At 37.2% G+C, this 20,221-nt stretch overlaps 5 protein-coding genes across 7 annotated transcripts; 2 read left to right on the top strand and 3 right to left on the bottom strand.

Annotated features, from left to right (window-relative positions):
* Window positions 1-911: 911 nt before the first annotated feature.
* On the bottom strand, window positions 912-13,006 carry LOC126584774 (non-specific lipid transfer protein GPI-anchored 14-like). The gene is made up of 3 exons (XM_050249115.1): window positions 12,705-13,006; window positions 12,476-12,576; window positions 912-1,075 (listed from the first exon to the last, which is right to left on the bottom strand). The coding sequence occupies exons 1-3, from the start codon at window positions 13,004-13,006 to the stop codon at window positions 990-992; spliced, it is 489 nt and encodes a 162-aa protein (XP_050105072.1). The 3' UTR covers window positions 912-989.
* Window positions 1,347-8,175, top strand: LOC126584738 (uncharacterized). Its single transcript, XM_050249070.1, has 9 exons — window positions 1,347-1,580; window positions 4,589-5,272; window positions 5,365-5,496; window positions 5,609-6,649; window positions 6,764-6,848; window positions 6,954-7,046; window positions 7,305-7,532; window positions 7,610-7,830; window positions 7,915-8,175. Exons 2-4 carry the CDS (start codon window positions 4,601-4,603, stop codon window positions 6,158-6,160), a joined length of 1,356 nt encoding a protein of 451 aa, XP_050105027.1. The 5' UTR covers window positions 1,347-1,580; window positions 4,589-4,600; the 3' UTR covers window positions 6,161-6,649; window positions 6,764-6,848; window positions 6,954-7,046; window positions 7,305-7,532; window positions 7,610-7,830; window positions 7,915-8,175.
* Window positions 9,015-11,131, bottom strand: LOC126584748 (uncharacterized). 2 transcript variants are annotated; one of them, XM_050249090.1, is made up of 3 exons: window positions 10,871-10,919; window positions 10,270-10,739; window positions 9,015-10,179 (listed from the first exon to the last, which is right to left on the bottom strand). In XM_050249090.1, the coding sequence occupies exons 1-3, from the start codon at window positions 10,879-10,881 to the stop codon at window positions 9,701-9,703; spliced, it is 960 nt and encodes a 319-aa protein (XP_050105047.1). In that variant the 5' UTR covers window positions 10,882-10,919; the 3' UTR covers window positions 9,015-9,700. The 2 variants fall into 2 exon arrangements, with proteins under 2 accessions (XP_050105047.1, XP_050105037.1); XM_050249080.1 differs by having other exon boundaries at window positions 10,270-11,131.
* On the bottom strand, window positions 11,154-12,174 carry LOC126584761 (uncharacterized). Of its 2 annotated transcripts, none has more exons than XR_007610107.1 (2): window positions 11,822-12,174; window positions 11,154-11,532 (listed from the first exon to the last, which is right to left on the bottom strand). XR_007610107.1 is itself a non-coding variant. In XM_050249103.1 (2 exons), the coding sequence occupies exons 1-2, from the start codon at window positions 12,149-12,151 to the stop codon at window positions 11,180-11,182; spliced, it is 528 nt and encodes a 175-aa protein (XP_050105060.1). In that variant the 5' UTR covers window positions 12,152-12,174; the 3' UTR covers window positions 11,154-11,179. The 2 variants fall into 2 exon arrangements, 1 of the variants encoding a protein (XP_050105060.1); XM_050249103.1 differs by having other exon boundaries at window positions 11,977-12,174.
* A 3,496-nt stretch (window positions 13,007-16,502) lies between the features above and the next one.
* Window positions 16,503-18,986, top strand: LOC126613725 (ATP-dependent Clp protease ATP-binding subunit CLPT1, chloroplastic-like). Its single transcript, XM_050281304.1, has 6 exons — window positions 16,503-16,917; window positions 17,014-17,049; window positions 17,163-17,272; window positions 18,085-18,264; window positions 18,444-18,571; window positions 18,647-18,986. Exons 1-6 carry the CDS (start codon window positions 16,682-16,684, stop codon window positions 18,677-18,679), a joined length of 723 nt encoding a protein of 240 aa, XP_050137261.1. The 5' UTR covers window positions 16,503-16,681; the 3' UTR covers window positions 18,680-18,986.
* The last annotated feature ends 1,235 nt before the right edge of the window (window positions 18,987-20,221 follow it).

Raw genomic sequence — 20,221 nt, 5'->3', positions numbered from 1 at the left:
CATAATACCCTTACAATTGTTAATACCATCACCATCGCCAGCCCCACTACTACTTCCATCGCTACCATTTTTGTCGCCACCACCTATGACTACAACTACCAACATTACACCATCACCACCACCACCATTGCGACCGCCAACTATTTTGCAATTGTCACCACTATTGCTATCACCAATGCTACCTCTACACCCCAACCACCACACCTTATTATTAGCACCACCACACCACCCTCTCCAACCACTATCCTTAATACCACTATCATTGCCAACCCCACCCCCACACTATGTCTATTTTTGTTACTACATACAATTATATCACTTTTCCATTAAAATTTACCAAATACTTTTACATCACTTTTTTTACTCACAACACTTTTAAAAGTAAAATTTATCAAAAACCCAACTGCTTTAATTTATAGCTAATTATTCTTAAACACAGCAAAAGCAGTATTTTTGAAAAACACAGCAATTCCAAACTGAATGTAAATCTGAAAAGATTAAGAGAATGGAATTTAGGTGAGAGAAAATAAGTTTCATGGGGAACTTAGTTGTAAATGGCAAAAGTACATACATTATAAGAGTTGCGTTTTGTATAATCAAGCCTTGGCAGCCAATATATCAATTAATCAATCAATCAACCTGTCTCAAGATCTGAGTTTGTAATAATGGTGTTTAATCCGTTTCGGACAAGGATTGTCTGTCCTCCACTTCCGGTGCCCTCCTCGTGTCCTCCTGTTTGTGTGGTCACGGTTAAGCTACGTCAACATTTTATATTACTATTCATTTTTGTCTTGTTATATTTATAAAAATAATAATATAAAATATTGACGTAGCTTAACTGTGACCACACAAAACAAGAGAGCACAAGGAGGGCATTGGAAGTGAAGGGCAGAAAATCCTTGTCCATCTGTTTCAAGCATCTAGATGAACAAGTAGAAAACCATTAAGGGGAAGCACCAAGATGAATCTCTAACCACAACCATTTCTTTCTACTGCAACAGACCGACGATATTCCGTCGAGCAGCCCCACTGCTAGATCTTTCCCCCATACTTTTGGCAATCGTTGGACCCTCCACTGTTATATATACAGAAGAAATTAAAGAACCCAAAATTGTTATAGTTAATTTTTAGGGGCTATTAGAGATTAGTCCTTACTAAAGATAATTTTTAGAAAATAAACTAAGAGCTTTTTAGTATCTAAAAAAGATCATTTATTTCAATGCACCATGACATGTTACCTATACAACTACCAAAGTTTTTCCAAGTATTTACATGTCTGCCATCTTTAATGTTAGAACTAGGAAACGTACGCCCCCTTTCTCAGAATCGTAACAGTCCAAGCCGCTTTAATGTCGTGATTTCAACGAGCTGCAAAACGGACGACCCCCACTCTCTCTCTCTAAATCTCTGATTGCACCTGTAATCAATGAAAATTTTCAAATTTTCAAACAGGCTGTTTACTCTCACAAAACAGTATTCCAGTTGTTGTAACCGTCTGGACCCTTGCTCTATGAAAATCTGTTTGAAGCTACGATTGTTCGGCTTCCTTGATTTGCTGCCTGGAACACCACGAATCATTTGTAAGCTACTATTTGTAATTTTCTGTTGTCGTAATCATAAGCTATATGGTGTGGAAAATGTGTTAAATGCATTCATAATCAACACACCGGTTGATACATGTATATCTTGTTGGTATGGTTTGCATGTATTGGTCCGATCAGTGGCGGAGCTAGGAATTTAAGACAATGGGGTCAAAAAATAACTTTCAAAAATCGATCATACTTTCATTCATAATTGTTCACGACGTGTTCTCATATTTTGGAAACGTCGTATTACAACATCATTACTAAAAGAATCATATACATCTTTCTCAATGTACACAACCAAACTATCATTCAGCCATTGATCACCCATCCTATTACGATGTGGATTCTTCACAATTTTCATCACCGAAAAAGCTCTTTCAACTGAAGCAGTCACAACAGGTAAAATCAATGCTAATTTCACTAGCAAGTACACAAGGGGATACTGTCTATCCCTCTTTGTCTCCACCAACTTTTGTGCAAGGTTATTAATTCCTTTCAACGCAGAAAATTCATTATGCAAACGCATATCAAATATATAATTCTTCAGTTCATCTTCAAGAAGTGTGAGCTCCATATCAGAAAAATCCTTTGGATAAAATTCAGCAAGTCGAACTAACTTTTCAATGTCAAAAGCTGAGAATGAGTCATCTGGGCTTAAGCATGCAACACAAAGAAGCAACTCTGTACTTGTCTCATTAAAACGATTGTTCAACTCTTGAAGTTGCTTATCAATAACATCAATAAAGAGATCAACACGGTAGTGATGAAGGTTTGTCAATTTTTCTCTTAAAATACCTCTCCATAACTGTTTTAAATAATACCAAAAAGAGTCAACAACATAATATAACTAAATTATACTACATCTACATTCAAGAACTTTTTTCATGCCCGATGTTATAAATGGATATACGAGGATGATACTCTGCCCCTCTCAGACCTAATTCTAAACTGGAATTACTCTTAGACCTAATCCTTATTTTATTCATAACTGAAATTGAATGAAACCCTAAAAATCACAAGAAATCTAAGATAACAAAATTAACAATGATTGGAAATTTGGAGTGGAGGTACCTAAGGCTGGTTCGGTATGGGATACCGAACCGAAAACAGCATATCAAGTCCCAAACCGACTATTTTCGGGAAGGAAATCTGAGGACCGATCCCAAACCAAAATTTCGGTATTCCTGAAGTTCGGGATTCCCGAAATATTTTGTGTATTTCGGGATTTCCCGAAACCGAACCTGCATTAAAAATTTAAAATCAGAGACTGGTGAATCGATCAAAATTGAAGGTCGAGAGAGAGAGTGCAAAGATAGTCAAACCTTCGTCTTTCTCCTGACCTGAGCCCCCAATTTGAAACCCTAACCTTGATTTGAAACCCCACACATATAAATAATCGCTGGAGAGAATCAGAGGTGGGGATGAATCAGTGGTGGTGGCCGGAGTGGAGAGAGTTTGTCGAAGTCTGATTGTGAGAGGATGGGTGGGTCTTTGAATTCGAGAGAGGAGAGACAGAAAGAGTCTGAGATTTTGGCGAAAGCAGAGATGGAGACTTAGGCGAAGGCAGAGATGGAAGAGAGTGAGATGGGAGAGAGTCTCTTCTTCTCGGAACCTCGATCATTTCCATCCGAGAGACACTTTGTCCAAGGAGTGAGTCTTTAGACACATTTCTGCAACTTTCCTTATTTTAATGTTATATAATAGGCTACGTTTGCAATTTGCTTGATTGTAATTTAGACAACACACAACAGTCATGTGCTTTTCTGCACATTTTGATTATTTTAGTAATATATAATTGATATTGCAGTTTGCTTTTCTGCACATTTTGATTATTTTAGTAATATATAATTGATATTGCAATTTGACTTTTCTGCACACTTTGTTCTTTGGCATGGGAAACTTGAAATTTGAATGGATATGGCGCCAGTGCTATGGTGGAGTCGCGCAAGCAGACGGAAAAGAAAACCTCAAATGTGTTGTGGTGGACCAACTGTTGAATGTTAAAATAGAAAAAGTATTAATTAAAAATTATTTTTTATTTTCTTATATATTGTTGCTGCTTAGCCGAAGAGTTTACATGTGGGCTCACATGTTTCATGTTGGGTCACCCAACTTGAACTTGGGTCAATATTTCTTGGCAATGTGGCCCACGCAATCAAGATTGCTATTGTGACTTTCTGTTGCTGGAGCTGCTGCAAAGCTGCTGTTGCAGTGCTATTAAAGGGGTCAAATTTTTATTTAAAGGGACAAATTACAGATCCATTGGGGTCAAGGGAGCCCAATGCCCCCGCATTGGCTCCGCTAGTGGGTCCGATAAGTTTCACTGTTTTAGCAAGAATTGATTTTTTACAATGCACACCATGTGTTTGTTAAAAGGCCTCTGCGGAGATTTTGTAGTTGTTGGTTCTTGTTTTATTCGGTACAGTCATTTAGGTCCCCTCCGTTCGGTACGGTCATTTAGGTCCCTTCCATTCGGTACGGTCAATTCGGTACGTTTAGTTAGGGACTTTCCATTCGATATGGGTTGTTAGGTACACTATATCGTTTTGTTGCGTTCGATGAGGGTATGGCCTGAAGTCTTTGCTGACTGTGCAATGCCATCCTATATGTTATTGTAATGTTTGGACGGTCTATTAGGTTTGGAATGGTCAGTTATGTTCGTTGTGTATGTTTAGGTCTCTTCTATTCGGTATGGTGAATTAGGTCCCCTCCATTCAGTATGGTCAATTAGGTCCCCTCAATTCTGTATGGTGAATTAGGTCCCCTCCATTCGGTATATTAATTTAGGTACGTTGCGTACGTTTAGGTCCAATCTGGTCTGTTTGATTTGGTAAGCTCAATTTAGGCACACTTAGGAATAATTATGTTTATATTGTAGGTCTGAACAATTCAGTATGAAAAAAGTTGGTACCGTTTGTAGTAATTAGGTTTGAATCCACCTGATGACTTATTTAATACATTGTGTAAGCCCTGATGCTTTTCCATACTGTATGAATCCACAGGTTACAGGAATTATGGCACGAAAGAGGAGGAATGAATATTCATTCCTACAATATAGGTCTAACATGGGGATTTTTGCAGAAGCCTACAAAAAATTTCAAAATCATATCAAACCTATCCACCTAGAGCTTATGGAGAGGACACCATTTTGGGGTTTGTTCAAGACATACAGAGAAGGCATTGCAACAGATGATGCATGGAAGAACGACTACGATGTTATTGATATAATAGAGACATATAATAAGAATCTTAAATGCTTTGATATAGGTGGTAAGCGCTTGACGATAACAGCTGCAGATATTGCTGCCATTTTTGGATTACCTGATGGAGGCAAAACAATTGAGCATGGGACACGATTGTCAGGATCTAGGATGAAATTCATTAAAAGAAATTTTGGCAACCTTGAAAGGTTGACCAAGACTGCTGTGGAAAGTAGGATGATTGAAGCTTGCAAAGGTGGCTCCAAATATGATCCTAAAGACTTTGTTCGTCTCGTGTGTATCTACTTTTGCGTAACTCTCCTATTCTGCAACACAAACACCATAATATCTTGGAAACTTGTGAGTTACTGTGAAGATGTAAACAAAATGAAGGAATATGCATGGTCCAATGCAACTGCAGATTTCTTGGATAAATCTCTCGCAAAGAAGAGCAACTATGTAACTGGTTGTGTTGCAGCTCTACTTGTAAGTTGTCTTTGCCAACATTTCAATATATCAGTTACTTTGATTGGTTAATTGATTGATTGATTGATTTAATTATATTTTGTTTGTTTAAGTATTGGTTATGTGAGAAAACCCAAATCATTAGCCCAATTCATGGAAGGGAAAACATGACCCCGAGGTTCATTCGTTGGAATTTGGCAGCACTACATGAGTTCTTGGATGAGGTTGACCTACGAACAATGGAGGTACAATTGCTAAAAACTTGTTTTCTATTTGTATAATCATTGGGTCATACTTCAACATCATCAATTTACAAAAAAGCAATAGTCCATATACTATTGTGAACTTGTATTGCAGCCATATGAAGAATCAAGTGAAGATGTAAATGCAATACCAGAGACATCGGAATATGTAACAACACACCGACTTCACACCTCGAACAATTTGGTACTCAGTTCAAGGCATCCCACAACAAAATCAGCAGCTGTCATCACACCAATCACGTACCAGAAGACAAGAAATAGTATCACCACTGAATGGGTTGCAATGGGCAGTAATGGGAATGAAAGAGTCTGTGTTGAAGTCACACCAAATCATACATCTGAGAACAAAGCACTTGGTAGCATGAGAAGTTCTATATCAAGCAAGATAGGTCCAAGTGATTTCCCCAATTGGACATTAATACCATCCCAAAGTTTTGACAACAATGCAAGTGAGGCAGCCCAACCTTTGATAATGGTCACCAACATGGAGAATTTGCAAAGGGAGAATGAAAAACTGAAAATGGAGTTGTCCAAATTGAATATCAGGTGTGAGGTTGCTGAAGTAACTGCTGATTTACTGTCCGAATCAGTCAACATTGCTGAAAGTTCCCTTGAAAAGTTACAAACTGAAAAAAAATGTACTTGAAGCTGAGAACCACACGTTAAGAAAGGAAATTGCGGGACTACGTAATGGTGATCTTGAAATTGGAATGCCACCACAACGATCCATGGTAAGAGGACTAAAAAATAAACAACGAAAGAAGGTGGTCTTAGAAGATTTTGAATGCAAACCTTTGGTCAAAAGGATACCACCGAACCGTTCAAAAGGGAAGTGTGATGGGTGTGCACCTATGAAAAAAAACATTGGTCTCATTATTGGAGAGGGAGGTGTTGGTTATAACCAAGCCAACTTAATCAAAAAGAGGAAGCATGAACCTGTTGATGACTACAACAACAAAACAAATGGTACAAACCAGAATGAAAATATTCAAACCATGGTTGAGGACCGCAAAAGGAAAAAACCAATGGCTACACTGAACCCCTCACTTGACATATTGAATAATAATGTTGGAAAATGCCTAGATGGAAAAGACATTGAGAAACTTGACAAATATCTTAGAAGGACTTCGTCCAGGTGAGTCCACATTTATCTTAATTGTTTTAATGCCATGTTGCATGCACTTTATATTTGATGGAATATATTATGTCAGAAAGTATTCACATGTTTGTTCATATGGTTCACCCAAAGTGAACCGTTGTGGGAGGGTGATATGGCTGCTGTATTCAAACAAAATGTTGAGTTCTTACTAAAAGAATTAGGACTGCGCACCTGTGTAAGTTTATCTATTTTAAAACGAGTTAATACATTCAAAGTAACCTATTACTGGTTGGCCTTTATAACTAGTTGAATTGATTTTCAACATGACAAATGTACGCAGGCTATCGATGCATTTTCTAAGATACTTTCAATCCGCCAGTCACTAGATCCAACAAGGAAAATGAAATCGTTGTTTATGCCCACACATTGCTGGGTAAGAGTATGAGTCATATTTATTAATGGTTGAAAGTAAAAACTGACATGGTTTTAGTTGTCAATACCAAGGATACAATGCATCTTTCCATAATTTTCTGCTTTTAAGTTTGGTCGTTCCAGTGGTTGTTTAGCTTTACTCAATTAGGTCAGATTCACTAGTTTGAATTTGCATACAGTTGGTATCTTCTGTTTTTGTCTTTCATATTTTTTAGATGAATTCATACCATTAATATAGCTTACTCATTATTGATTGTAGGAATACATGATACGTGGTCATATCCAACAACTAGAACAAATGTTAATGGATATGTTGATACCAAATCTCGGAATGAGTGATTTCGTTTTCATTCCTTTGAGGCACTAAACTGTTTGGCATTTCACTCTGATGGTCCTTGTAACAAAGGAACGCAAATGGCATCATTACAATCCATTGACAATTGGGGACAAATTAAATGACAAGTGCTACCAAGATGCTCAGAATATGGTAGGTAACAACCACTTCAAATTTGTTTGGGATATTTCCTTTAGAACGTAACATTAACATCGGTACTTGGGTTGCAGCATAAGACGGTGACTGAATTTCTAAAGCGAAATCAAGCAAATGAGAGGTCGGCTTTAACAACAGGAGTGGTAGAAAAAGTGGTTAAAAGGAGAGGGAAAACCATAATAGTGAGGGAGCCATTGAAAAAGGGGGAGAAGGAAACATATAACTTTCTGAGCCATGCAGGTACAGAGTATCCCTTTTCCTTGAGCCCAGTTTGTCCATAACAGGGTGAATCATCGTACGTGTTCTAAATTCTCTTCCCTTTGAAATTGTTTTACTATGTACATGTATTAGTGTTTGATATTCATTTGATGACTCTCAGGGTTGACTGTGCTGTGGCTATTATGTACTACATGCAACATTTAGCAGAGGGATGGCCACTAAAAGGCATTTTTGAGAAGGGTGAACTTACAATGATGAGGGCAAAGATCATAAGCATGATGCTAAATGCACCGGGAGGGAGAGGAAGGAAGTAGTTGGAGCCTTTGTAACCAAAAAGAATAAGTAGCTGGAGTTCTAGTTACATTTCATCAATGACAATAGTATGTTAGTTTTCGACATCTTTATTGGAACGAAAATTATTGTAGTTTGTTTTTTTTTTTTTCAATTATGAATTAACATTCACGAATGTACTGATTAATGATTCCACATCTGGTATGAATTAAATTTCTGATTTCATGATTTGATCAATTAGTTTGGAGTTAATTTTGGTTTGTACCTACAGGGTGCTTAATGACGTCGAAAACAATGAATCGGGATTTCTTAACTATTGATTAGCTGAAATCAAGGGATTTCTTAACCATCGAAAACAGTAAAATGAAAAGGAAATTCGTTTTAATTAGCTGAAATCAAGGGATTTCTTAACCATTGATTACAGTGATACAAAGGAAATGACAAATCTCTAATAAACGTGGCATTATGAGACAAATTAACCATCTGCAGAATATGAGACAAATTAACCATCTGAAGAAAACAAGGGATTTCATTAACCATTACAATCAGCCAAATTGTGGGCACAATTAAATAGATTTGCCATTTGTTGTTTCGTAAAGGAAATTCATAACCGTTGTAATAAAAACGTATCGTACTCATTATTGACATTCCGAAATTAATCAACCATGACCATTGAAATTCACACAACTTAATCATTCGTGAGCCATATACACTGAACCTATATGTCCGTACCTCAACTTTGAAGGGCGACACAGATTGGCGTTGTCATGGACGACACCAATTAACCATTTTTGCAATTGGAGAACTTACGTTTGCTCGTTTCTCTGAGCTTGTGAAGGTGTAGTTGAATTAGTTCAGAAAACTATTATTTTCATTCGTACGATTTGGTATCAACACTTGTGTAGGTGCAGTTGAATAGGTTCAGAAAACTAAAACGAGACACCATTTCATTTAAAAGTAAATCTTTATTCCAAACTCTTTATTAATAACCAAATGGAAACATAGTTCTAGGAGTAACACAACTAAAATCGCTGAAACAAATATAGTTCTATGGCATAAAGAAAAATTGAAAAGATAGGCTCTCAAATTTGGGCTTGACATGTGCGAGAATTATGCCGCCTGATTCGATGACACTTCCCACATGTTATTGGCCGTGATTGTTCGCCAATTGATTTCATCCTCCTAAGCTTTGGCCTCCCAGATTGTTTTTTGGTCAATGGTGGTTCCACAACAATTTCTTCATGTCCGTCAATGTCAGGCTTATCAATGTTCGGAATTTGATATATTGGGAAGGAGTACGAAGACTTGTCGTATTCAGCGGTGAAGAAATCTTCAACATAGTCATAAGGATTTCCGTCATCTTTGATAATCGCAGCCACTGCATGCTCACACGGAAACCCTTTGACTTGACCTACTAATTTCCCAATGCCTGCCAACTTCCAAAACTTGATTAAGGCGCTCCTCCATATCAGGGCATAGAAATGTATTCCAATTGTGCGCTGCTCGGAACCGTTCAGAGTTCATCTCCATCATCTTCACTCTAATACCATCAACCAATTGATAAATTGGCAAAGATCGTTCTTCACATATCCAAGAATTAAAAGATTCTGCAACATTGGACCACATTTCTCCGTACGTATAAAAGGTAATGGTGATTAACGTATGAACCTCATTCCATAACCAAAGATGAAAGAGAAAATAAAAACTGAAAAATACCCGTACCTAGCACCTTCAAAAAACGCATTGGACCAATTTTCTTTTGGAAGACTATCCAAGAAAGTTCTCATTACGGATCCACCTTCATCCTTTAGAACCCTTAGGTGCATATCAAATGCTTCTGGGGTAGGTGCATAAGCACACTTGCAAAACAAATGCACAATATAGTCCCTGAAAATTTTGCCACAAACAGTAGGATATTTACTGAAGACATTTCTTTTCAAATGTTCCAAACAAAAAGCATGATGAGAAAGCGAAAAAATTGTAGCCACAGACTCAAGCAACCCCTTATTCCTATCTGAAACAAAAGTAATTGTCCGTTCCTGCGGTGTCAACATATAGGACAATTGCTCCATGAACCATGTCCAATTTTCTTCATTCTCAAGATCAACCATGGCAAAAGCGAGCGGGAAAAACCCTGCAAAAACCAAGCAAACTCAATGAAAAAGTAATAATAAAGATAAGATAATAAATACACTAATTAATTGCACAAAAAATATATAATTACCTTGGTTCCCATTCTTTCCGGTAGCTGCGAGCAATGTGCCTTTGTAATTATTTTTAACAAAGGTACCATCTAGAAACAACAAAGGCCTACAGAAACGAAATCCTTCAATGCAACCGTAATAAGAGATAAATAATCTCTTAAACCGATGACTATTTGGCTCACACTCTAAGACACAATGAGAGCCCGGATTATGTTCCTTGATTGATTTGACATACCATGTCAATTGTTGGTACGACACTGCCTCGGCACCATGAACCAATGCCTTTGCTTTCATTCTCCCATACCACGCATTGTAGTATGAAATATCCAAACCATAATTTTGTTTGAAATTTTTTACGATGTCAGTAGGTTTGATGAGAGGATTTGACCTAATCTGATCAGCAACTATGGATGACACAATGCTCGAGTTCATCATTTTGCTTCTACGCTCCCTAATACGACCACTGCATGTGTGATTGTTATTTAACCTCCTAATATAAAAATAGCCATTAGTACGACACACCGAGGCATAAACCCGCCAAGGACACCCATCTAGCTTTTTGGTGCATGTTGCAGTGACCCTCTCCTTATCATTCTTTACATAAGAAAACTTGAAACCTACCTCAACTGCATACTTCTTCAATTTGTCTCTAAACTCTGCTACACCACCAACAAACTTTTGGCCCACGTTTGATATATATGATCTCCAAGGATGTGATAGATACATTCTCCCACTAAAAAGGTCGTACCCAATGCACAAGGCTCCCGCTTTACGCATGGTCTGGGAAAGGTGAATGTCGGCTAGCCTTACCCCCATTTATGGAGAGGCTGCTCCCAAGTCTCGAACCCGAGACCTACCGCTCACGAAGGTACTTGACATCGCATCAAGTGCGACCTCTATACATTCTCCCACTAGGTGCAGAAAATTTCCCTAAGAACTCACGGTCATCAGCAGGGATATTGCCCTCCGCCACAAAAGAATTTCTGCATTCGCATATGCTCCTGCCTCAACTATCATGTGATCACTGATATTCATATCAATGCTAGTTTTCTTTTCATTAATCAAAAATAGATGCATCAATCGGACATCCATATCTGATTGTATCAAACATGATGGATGCCCGGGGGCAGCATAAGTAAGATCAAAAGTACCAACAACCAATTCGTCAAACCTCGAACAAACATGTGAACAAACCTCGGCGAATGAAGTGTTCCCAAAAATTGGGAAAGCTACAGTTTTTCCATTGTGGTTACACCTGCCAATGATGGCCAATTCCATTTCTCCTACAAACAAATAAAACATAAAAAAAAAGTGAGTACAATGAACTAACAAAAACTCTCACTAATGCACAGATTAGTAAAACTAAGCCACCAAGTTCCCATGTGAGGGATCATTTAAAAAACAATTCACTTGAGCATTTCATCAAACACAAAATATGCATTGTGTAAAAATCATGTGAACCCCAACACAAATTTGATCAAAGTTAAATCCATGTTTCAACTATTTGAAAAAAGTAAAATTGAAACATTTGAGAGAAATAAAGAACAACATTTTACAGTTTTCAAAACTTACCCCAACTGGTCGGAATTGGTCGGAATTGGTGCTGAAAACCCGAACGAAAAATAGTCTAGTATGCACGAATCACCAGTGAATAGCACAACAACTGCTTCACTTTGATTTGGACCCAAGAGTTTATATAAGAAAATTCTAAAAATCAGGATGATTACTATGAATTGATAATGAGACAATCCAACCAATAAAGAAAAACTGATTTTCGGGATCAATATATAGAAAGGAAGCGTGAACATCGTCATCAGCAGAGAAAAAGGAAAAAACTTCATTGAAGCCGGAGATGGAGAGATGAATCGTAACTGATGCATAGGCGAGGGATAGAGGAATCATAACGGGCAGAGACGCGAGGAATCCTGAACTACAAAACGATTAACCACTTATCTGTACCTAAGGGCAATATAGGTAAACTAAAAATATAATAAATTTGTAGAAAAATAATTAAATATGACATGAACTATATAATCTGACGTGGACATCAGTCAAAGAACTATTTTAAGTTTTTAATCTTCAATATGGTATTATTGAAAAGTTAATCTTATTTAAAGATAAAAATGAAGTTTTCTATAATTTTTATTCAAGCAGAGAAAAGCAAAAGTAGTTAATTCAAATTATCGTATATTGCTATTAATGTAAGTAATATATTAGCACACTTACCACTAGTACTGGGAGCAAGACTGCTGGCAGTTTTAGTAGAGTTGCCTTCCAATTGACCGAAAGCTTGAGCTTCTGGTGATTTAGGATCCAAATGCAAAGTTCTGCGCGCATTCAGTAATTCCATGCCAACCAGAAAATTAAGCAGAAAAAATAGCGTGTCAAAATTAGAATACTACTGCAAAATGGTATGTATGTATGTATATAAAACTCGAAATACTTATGCACGTACGTACCGGGACACTTGGAGACATTGGCAGGGGCCTTGCAAACAGCAGGCAGACCTAAAGCAAGCGTTACATTCATCTGTAGACCGAGTTCAGGATCGTTGCGATCTTTAATTATAACACAAAGGCACTTCTTATTGTTGTTGACCACTTGTTTGAGACCAGTGCAACAGTCTGGTGTAGGAGCCTTGGCTTGACGTCCAACGTAAGGCAGACACGTGGCCATCCCTACCAACTGCTGTGTACATTCCTCTCCGTCTTTTGCTGAATCTGCTGTTGCAAAGCTTGCTGTATAACTTGATGTCATAATTAACAGGACTAGGACCAAGTAAGCAAGAGATTTTTCAGTGTAACCGTCACACGATGTGGTACACCACGTGTCTTTATATAAATTGTGGGTTATATGTGTTAAAAGGTTAATAACATAAAAATTAAAATTTTCCACCACTTGCATAAAAACAAGTGGTGTACTATCTATATTTCCGTCACAACTAGAGTGTATTGGTGGACTACTGGTGGTGTGGCCTTGTTGGATTTTTGGATCGACGGGTTCGCGGGTTCCACTCTAACAATACGATACTATATTAGATTTTTGGATCGGCGGGCCTGCGAGATCTTACTCTAACAACACCGATACTATTACAATTTTATTACGTGCCAAATTTATAAAAATTAAGTTTTATCATAACAAATATCAGTATTAGTTAAAGTGATGTAATCATATTTAAATCCCATTATTTTCTTTTCATCCATCAACGTAGGATTCCAACAGACCTTTGGGTTCATCCAACAGGCCTTTGGGTTCATTCTTTCCAATGGCCACTTCCATTCCATAATTTTCTTTCAAGGCTATTTTTCAGCGCTGATGCCACCATGACATCGTTCAACCATATTGTCGACATCATGCACAACACATCTTATTTCATTAAAAATAAAATAAAAAATAAAAAAGACTTGACAGGGTTGTGGTGATACACACTTTTTTTTTTTTTTACACTCATGTTTTATCTTGTGTATTGTTTTTTTGTTTGATTTATTGTGGCGATACACACACTTTTTTTTATTTTATTTTTTATTTTTTACACTCATGTTTTATCTTGTGTATTGTTTTTTTGTTTGATTTATTTCATCTAATGGGAACACAAATAATAATAAATATTGTGAGGCTAAAAATAGTACGAAAACTTTTTTTCTCAAAGTGTACTTAGTTAGGGCTAGTTTGATATCTAGTTCACTTTCAGTTTCTAGTTTTAATATTTTTGTGCTTAAGATATGAAAACAATAAATAGAAAAAAATATGGTGAAGAAGGATGGTGATAGGAAGGAGAAGAAACAAAGAAGGAGAAATGAATCTTAAAACTTAAAACAACACATAAAATGATTTTGGTTTTCATTTTGTGTGTCTCTCTTACATTATGTTTAGATAAGGGAAATAAACTTTGAAATTTGAGTAAAAGTCAGAATTTATAAATTGACATGCACAAATTCCTTTGTTTGGATCCATAACTATAGAAACTTAGAATTTCTACATTGAAAAAAAACTTGAAATTTGGGATCTCCAATTCCCAAGTTTAAATTCCATGTAAATAGGTGTCATTTCTCAATTTCTATGATTGAGAGTTTAAAAATAACAAATTTCATATTCAATTCCATTGTTATTTTATGTTAACCAAACAAGAAAATTCACAAATTTTAGAAAATAAAATCTCGTCATTTCAATTTCCGTCAATTCCTTAGTAATATTAAATTTCCTCATCCAAACTATGTTTTTACATGTTTCTCACCATCCTTCATCCACAATTCTATTACTCTTATGTCTTTCATGTCTTTCTCCACTATCTCTAACACAAAATGACAAGAATGAAATGGTTATCAAAAGAGTCTTTAGGTGGCATGGTTTTCAACCGAATCAGTAGCAAATGATTTTGGTTCGTCTCTCATCATCCTTTTTGCCTCGATGAGTTCTTCCTTCCTCTAGTTCTTATTTATCTCAAATTCTAACCATCTTGTTCGCTCAATACTTCTCTCACTTTCGACCGGCGACATAATTTAGAATCATTGAGCCAGATGGTGGTCTTGAGTTTGTTGTGTTTTGTAGTATCTCTAGAGGAGCTTTTTCAGTGTGCTTTTCAGGGCTCTTGGTCTTTGTATTGGTTGTGAATCTCTTTGACTGAGGGGTGGTTTGGGACTGAGGTGATTAAAAAAAAAGCACCCATGAAAAAAAGCTGTGAGGGTTTTAGGCGTTTGGTAAACTAAAAAAAAAAGGGCTTATTTTGGAAGCTGCTGTGAGAATAAGCTGAAATCAAAGGAAAAAGCTGAAGCTGCTATTTGCAGCTTTGGAAAACTGGTTTTTTTTCAAAGCACACGGAGCTACAATGCTCCTCTAATGAAAAGACCCACTATCAGACTGCTTTTTTTTTTTCAAAAGCATTTTTACAAAAAAGTTTACCAAACACTCTGCTGATTTATTTCACAGCCGCTTATTCTCACAGCACAGCCGCTTATTCACACAGCAGCTTTTTTTCAAAGCACAGCAATACCAAACCAGCCCTGAATCTTAGGATTTTGCCCCTCTCGTGAAATTTCTCATGGTTCACTTTTATGGGCTTGCTCTGTCAAGCTTTGGAATTTCCCATGTCCCATTGCCCTTGGATATGGTCAAGTCGAAAATTACTCAGACTAAAACTATTGGCAAGCAATACATATAATTGAGATAGGTCATTTACTTTTGCACTCAAGATCCTTACATGTACCATCTAACCGGCTAGAATAAGGGGGAAGGGCTGAGGGGGTCATTTAAGAGTCGTTAAATGTGTCTAGTGATTTATATCGAATATTGACTTCATGTGGAATCGACTTGAAATTATCCATTACAAGATTAAAGCCCCAAAGAGCTCATAGAGAAAATGAAATAACCGAAGAGCTTCATATCCGATTGAATAAGAAAGCAAAAGGATCAAACAAGAAGAAAACAATCCCCAAAATATATATATTTTGGTCCACATGTATATCTTCTTCCAAATCTCTCCCAAACAAATATAAAATCCTTCAAAATCAACCTTTAAATCCCACTCTTGATGACTAAGGCCTTCTGAAATTTCATGATCTACTAAAGAGCTCATAGAAAGAGTAGAACTTGATTCGTTGTAATTAGAACACAATAACAATATAAATTCACTTCATTCCTATTCTTAGTCTATGTTGTTAGTGAACAATTTAGTGGCATGAGTTTTCCCATACCAACTTCTTACTTTTCCTATTCCTAGGTTATCCGATCACTTACTTCTCATTAAAACTTACTTTAAGTAAACATGCCCTTAATGAAACAAACAAACCTAAATCTACAAATAAAAGAAAATCTAAATATTGTTTTATGCTAAAAGCTAACTTAAGAGATAACCTAGAAAATAAAATGTGATTATGAAATTGTCATAATACATTCATATTTTGTCCTTCTCCAACATAAACAACCATAAAAAGAAGACAAAAAAAATGATATTGCATCAACAAAGAAAGAATAAGCCTTCACACATCTCCTATACAACAATTGATGATACAATATAAAAACAGTCTACCTTCTTTAACTCTCATTCCAACCTTATTGTGTTGCACCATGTTCTTAACTATTTTCTTTATTTTCTGAGACACCCTTTAAAGATTAAAATGGACCAAATCCAACAAAATCAATGTAGTAAAAAATCAAAAATTAAAAACTAAAAACTAAACACGACATGTCGTTGTATAGAAACTGAAAACACGTGGTCATGGAATTGTTTTGAGCCGCTAAGATCGATGTAGCAAATCTCTTGAGTTTAATTCGAAGCTCAAGCACGGACGTCCGAAGTAAGACAAGGACTCCACCCTCCACTCTCCGCTCTCACTCTCAGGCTTCGCTAGGGCTAGGCTAGGGTTTCTGAGAATTGGAATTGTAATTGGAATTGGGGCACAGAAACAGCAGCAGCATCAGCAGCTGCAGAAGAATATGGCATCCACCTCCTTTGCACTCTCAGCTCTCTCAATATCACCCTCTTCTGCCTCTCAACCCCACAGAAACCCTATCGCCTACTCTTCTCCCTCCCTTCCCCGCCATCTTCCCCCCTACAACCTATCTACCACTTTTCTCGGCTCAAGGCTTTCCATTCGAATTCCGAATCTAAAGCACATGGCTTCCAAGCCTCGGACGGCCGTCGCCACCGTCCTCTTCAGCCTCCCAACAGCGTAAGTCTTCATCTCCCAAGTGGTGGTTTTGTAATTGTACCTAGATTAAAGCCCAGCCCATCTTAGTGGTACTGTACTGATTGTTTTGTTTTGCAGGAAGCCGGACAGGATTTCTACTGGGAAAAACTCCAAGTGAGTTATTAGTTTCATTTAATTGCATTTCTTGTGTTTCTTCTTTCTTGTGCGTGCCTATATGTTTCCATGTGAATGTGAGTAGTGAGTTATTTATTGAATTTGGTGTTTAGATGGTCCGCCAGAGCGATAAAGTCGTTTGCTATGGCTGAATTGGAAGCAAGGAAGCTTAAATATCCCAATACAGGGACCGAAGCACTTCTCATGGGGATTTTGGTTGAGGGTTAGTCGGCTTCTTTCGAGCTCATTCTCGTCCTTATTTGTGCTTCCATGTTGTTTCATTTTTTATTGATTTTTTGTTATGAAATGTTAAAACGCTGGTAATTGCCCTGCCTTCATAGAAGTGGCTCCTTTTGTAGATAACAAAACGGTTCTGTGTAAGTAATGTGTTTGCTAAGAGAACGTGTGCCTGCACTTTAGCATTTCGAGAAGTATGAATGGCTTTGAACTTGTCACTCATGATTTTATGATTTGATGATGCTGCATCTTGGGTTTATGGAAAAACCACAGAGGAAACAATATTTGTATTTTCTGTCAAGGGAGTTGATTTTCCCACACCCTTTTTAGCCTCCCGCAAACCCCTCTTTGTTTCTAACCATGATATTGAATCAGTTAAACTGAAACAACGAACATGATTAAATAGGGTTGTGTAGGAAGGGATAAAAGGGTGTGTGTTTATGATTTCCCTTCTTGAAAAATGGTATGTTTGAAGTCTTTATTATGGTTCTTGTTATCTTTACAGAAACCAAGAGAGGAAAGCTTGCTCATTTTCAAATCATAAACAAAGAGATTGACTTTTGATACTGTTCTCAGTCTTATTTCTACTTGATCTTTAACATTAACCTTTATCTGGATGAGCTTTGGTTCACTGGATCATAAGTTGTTTATTTCAAGAATCTTACCATGCTAAAGACTCACCTAGCAGCTCCTTCAGTGGCTTCCATGTGCCCTTGCCTCTTTGTCATCGTTTGTTAAGTGTTCTTTATTATTTTTTTTTGTGTTCATGTTAATCAGATATATTACTTTTGACTTCAGGAACAAGCCTAGCTGCAAAGTTTCTTAGAGCTAATGGAATCACGCTCTTCAAGGTTCGAGATGAAACTGTAAATTTACTTGGAAAATCAGACATGTACTATTTCAGCCCTGAGCATCCTCCATTAACTGAACCAGCTCAGAGGGCCCTTGACTGGGCTTTTGATCAGAAACTAAAATCAGGTTGGTAAATTTAGGTTCAGAAAATCTAGTGATGGTGATTTTGTGGTTCTTTGAAATCTAGGATTGTCATCAGTTTCCACCTTTCCCATGTAGACATGTATGCTCTCCATGCATAATTGTTTGGTTGGCTAGTGCATTTTTATCCTCACTTGTTATTGAGATTGTCTTCTCTGATGCAGGAGAAAATGGGGAAATAACAGTAACTCATCTGCTTCTTGGGATTTGGTCTGAAAAAGAGTCAGCAGGTCACAAGATCTTGGCGTCCCTAGGTTTTGATGATGATAAAGCTACAGAGCTTTCCAAATTTGTAAGTTTTAAGCTGGATTTTCTTCTTGAGTAGTTTTTGTTTAACGACTGCTAATATGGCTATTATTTCATACAGATGGATAAGGATTATGATCGTAGCTTTAAATAAGGTATAAGGAGGCAAAAACGCCCCATTCTTCAAACAATTGCTTGCTGTCAAACCTTCTCCTACACAGCCTCCAAAAGATATCGCTTCCTGGTGCTTTTGGTTCAGAAGTACGTCTGCATATGGTGTGTTTCAGGATGGGGATTCGCAAACAATTCATGGAATTCAAAAATTCCATGCAGCCCTTGCTACTCGTGGCCCCATTTTAAACAATCTTTTTTATGTGTACCATAACTTCCCATACGACAACATACTTAGGACTTGTCAAGTTAGCTAAGTGTGTTTCATTATCTACACTTAAGTTCGAATTATTACCGCTTGCATTTAAACCTCCCAAGTGGAGCCAATTAGTAATTTGAGCATGCGATCAATAATGTAGGAGAGGAAAAGGAGTGCAAAAACTATTTTTCTAATTATACCATGTGTTTTGCACATGGTCCGCATGCATGGTAATAAAACCAACAAATGTCATTGCATGAGTAATTTTGCCACTAGGTGTAAATCTCAGGTGCAAATTTTTGGTGGAGTTTAAACGAAAATCGTGATGTTAGCTTTGACGTTCTGGTGGAGCTTGATTCTTTTATACCCACCTCCTCCTCCTCCTCCTTGTGCGCGGCTGTTTATGCCTTTAATTTCTTTTTTCTCTTTTCGCTTTTCCTTTTTCTTTTGCTTTTATCTAATTTCAACCATGATTGATAGGCTGATAGCCAAGCATTTGAAGAAAAAGGGAAACCAAAATGCATACTCGCAGCGAAGAACCGGTAGATCAAAATTCCTACCTCATGGACTCACTTTTTTCTTAAAAGAATCTGCAAAATTAATTTTTCTAAAAAAGAAGAGAAAATATACTTTGTATAAAAGTAGGAGCCCTCTAAAGAGGAGAATTTGCTAGTGCCTAGTGGCCAAGATAAAAAACAAACATTATCATCTGCCCTTGTAGTGTATATGCTTTTAGCTACCACAAAAAAAAAAATACTCACCGAGCATAGGGAATCCCACTTAGTGCCTCGTCATTTTACATGTTATCATAAAGATAGGCGAAAATTTGGTATGCTGGCTACGAGAAAATTTTCATTTTCCTTTTTCTGTGACTAGCTACTAGAAACCTTTTTTTATTATCGATAACAAAAGTCATCAAGTGGTGTGCCAATCTACATGCTATAGCAAACGTGGACAACAAAATTGATATGTTCCACATCTGGTATATTTTATTAAAAACTAAACTCACGTGGTACAATTAGTATCATTGAACGCCAAGCGACCAAGTGGTTACTACCGCAACTGCTACCACAAAAAATAACCCACCTTGTTGGCTGCAGTTGCAATCTCCCAACCCCTCTGATTGTCACCCCGCTTGCACCAAATGACCACCCCCAAAAATTTACTTCTTGTCTTGAAGGCTCGACCAGCAACCCTATTGCCGCCACCACCATGAGAATCTGTCACATCAGTTTTCTTCTTCTGGATCTAGAACTTAGAACTCGTTTGAACGTGCTTTTAAAGTTGTTTGTACCATACTTGACCAATCCCGAAACTACTGAGCAC

The sequence above is a fragment of the Malus sylvestris genome, chromosome 2 (genome assembly GCF_916048215.2).
Source record: "Malus sylvestris chromosome 2, drMalSylv7.2, whole genome shotgun sequence".
In the NCBI taxonomy this organism is placed as follows: domain Eukaryota; kingdom Viridiplantae; phylum Streptophyta; class Magnoliopsida; order Rosales; family Rosaceae; genus Malus; species Malus sylvestris.
This window is presented reverse-complemented; position numbering and strand designations above follow the sequence as displayed.

Bases quoted from the DNA above. Each gene is read 5' to 3' on its own strand.
- LOC126584738 (XM_050249070.1), top strand. From the start codon at position 4,601: ATGGCACGAAAGAGGAGGAATGAATATTCATTCCTACAATATAGGTCT. The intron at 5,273-5,364 runs GTAAGTTGTCTT...TGTTTGTTTAAG, and splicing joins GTTGTGTTGCAGCTCTACTT to TATTGGTTATGTGAGAAAAC. The intron at 5,497-5,608 runs GTACAATTGCTA...CTTGTATTGCAG, and splicing joins TTGACCTACGAACAATGGAG to CCATATGAAGAATCAAGTGA.
- LOC126584761 (XM_050249103.1), bottom strand. From the start codon at position 12,151: ATGATTCCTCTATCCCTCGCCTATGCATCAGTTACGATTCATCTCTCC. The intron at 11,533-11,976 runs GTAATCATCCTG...ATTTGTTTGTAG, and splicing joins TGTCTCATTATCAATTCATA to GAGAAATGGAATTGGCCATC.
- LOC126613725 (XM_050281304.1), top strand. From the start codon at position 16,682: ATGGCATCCACCTCCTTTGCACTCTCAGCTCTCTCAATATCACCCTCT. The intron at 17,273-18,084 runs GTTAGTCGGCTT...TTTTGACTTCAG, and splicing joins CATGGGGATTTTGGTTGAGG to GAACAAGCCTAGCTGCAAAG. The intron at 18,265-18,443 runs GTTGGTAAATTT...TCTCTGATGCAG, and splicing joins TGATCAGAAACTAAAATCAG to GAGAAAATGGGGAAATAACA.
- LOC126584774 (XM_050249115.1), bottom strand. From the start codon at position 13,006: ATGACATCAAGTTATACAGCAAGCTTTGCAACAGCAGATTCAGCAAAA. The intron at 12,577-12,704 runs GTACGTGCATAA...GAATGCGCGCAG, and splicing joins GTCTCCAAGTGTCCCGGTAC to AACTTTGCATTTGGATCCTA. The intron at 1,076-12,475 runs GTAAGTGTGCTA...TATATATAACAG, and splicing joins TCTTGCTCCCAGTACTAGTG to TGGAGGGTCCAACGATTGCC.
- LOC126584748 (XM_050249080.1), bottom strand. From the start codon at position 11,065: ATGGGGGTAAGGCTAGCCGACATTCACCTTTCCCAGACCATGCGTAAA. The intron at 10,180-10,269 runs GTAATTATATAT...TGGTTTTTGCAG, and splicing joins CGGAAAGAATGGGAACCAAG to GGTTTTTCCCGCTCGCTTTT.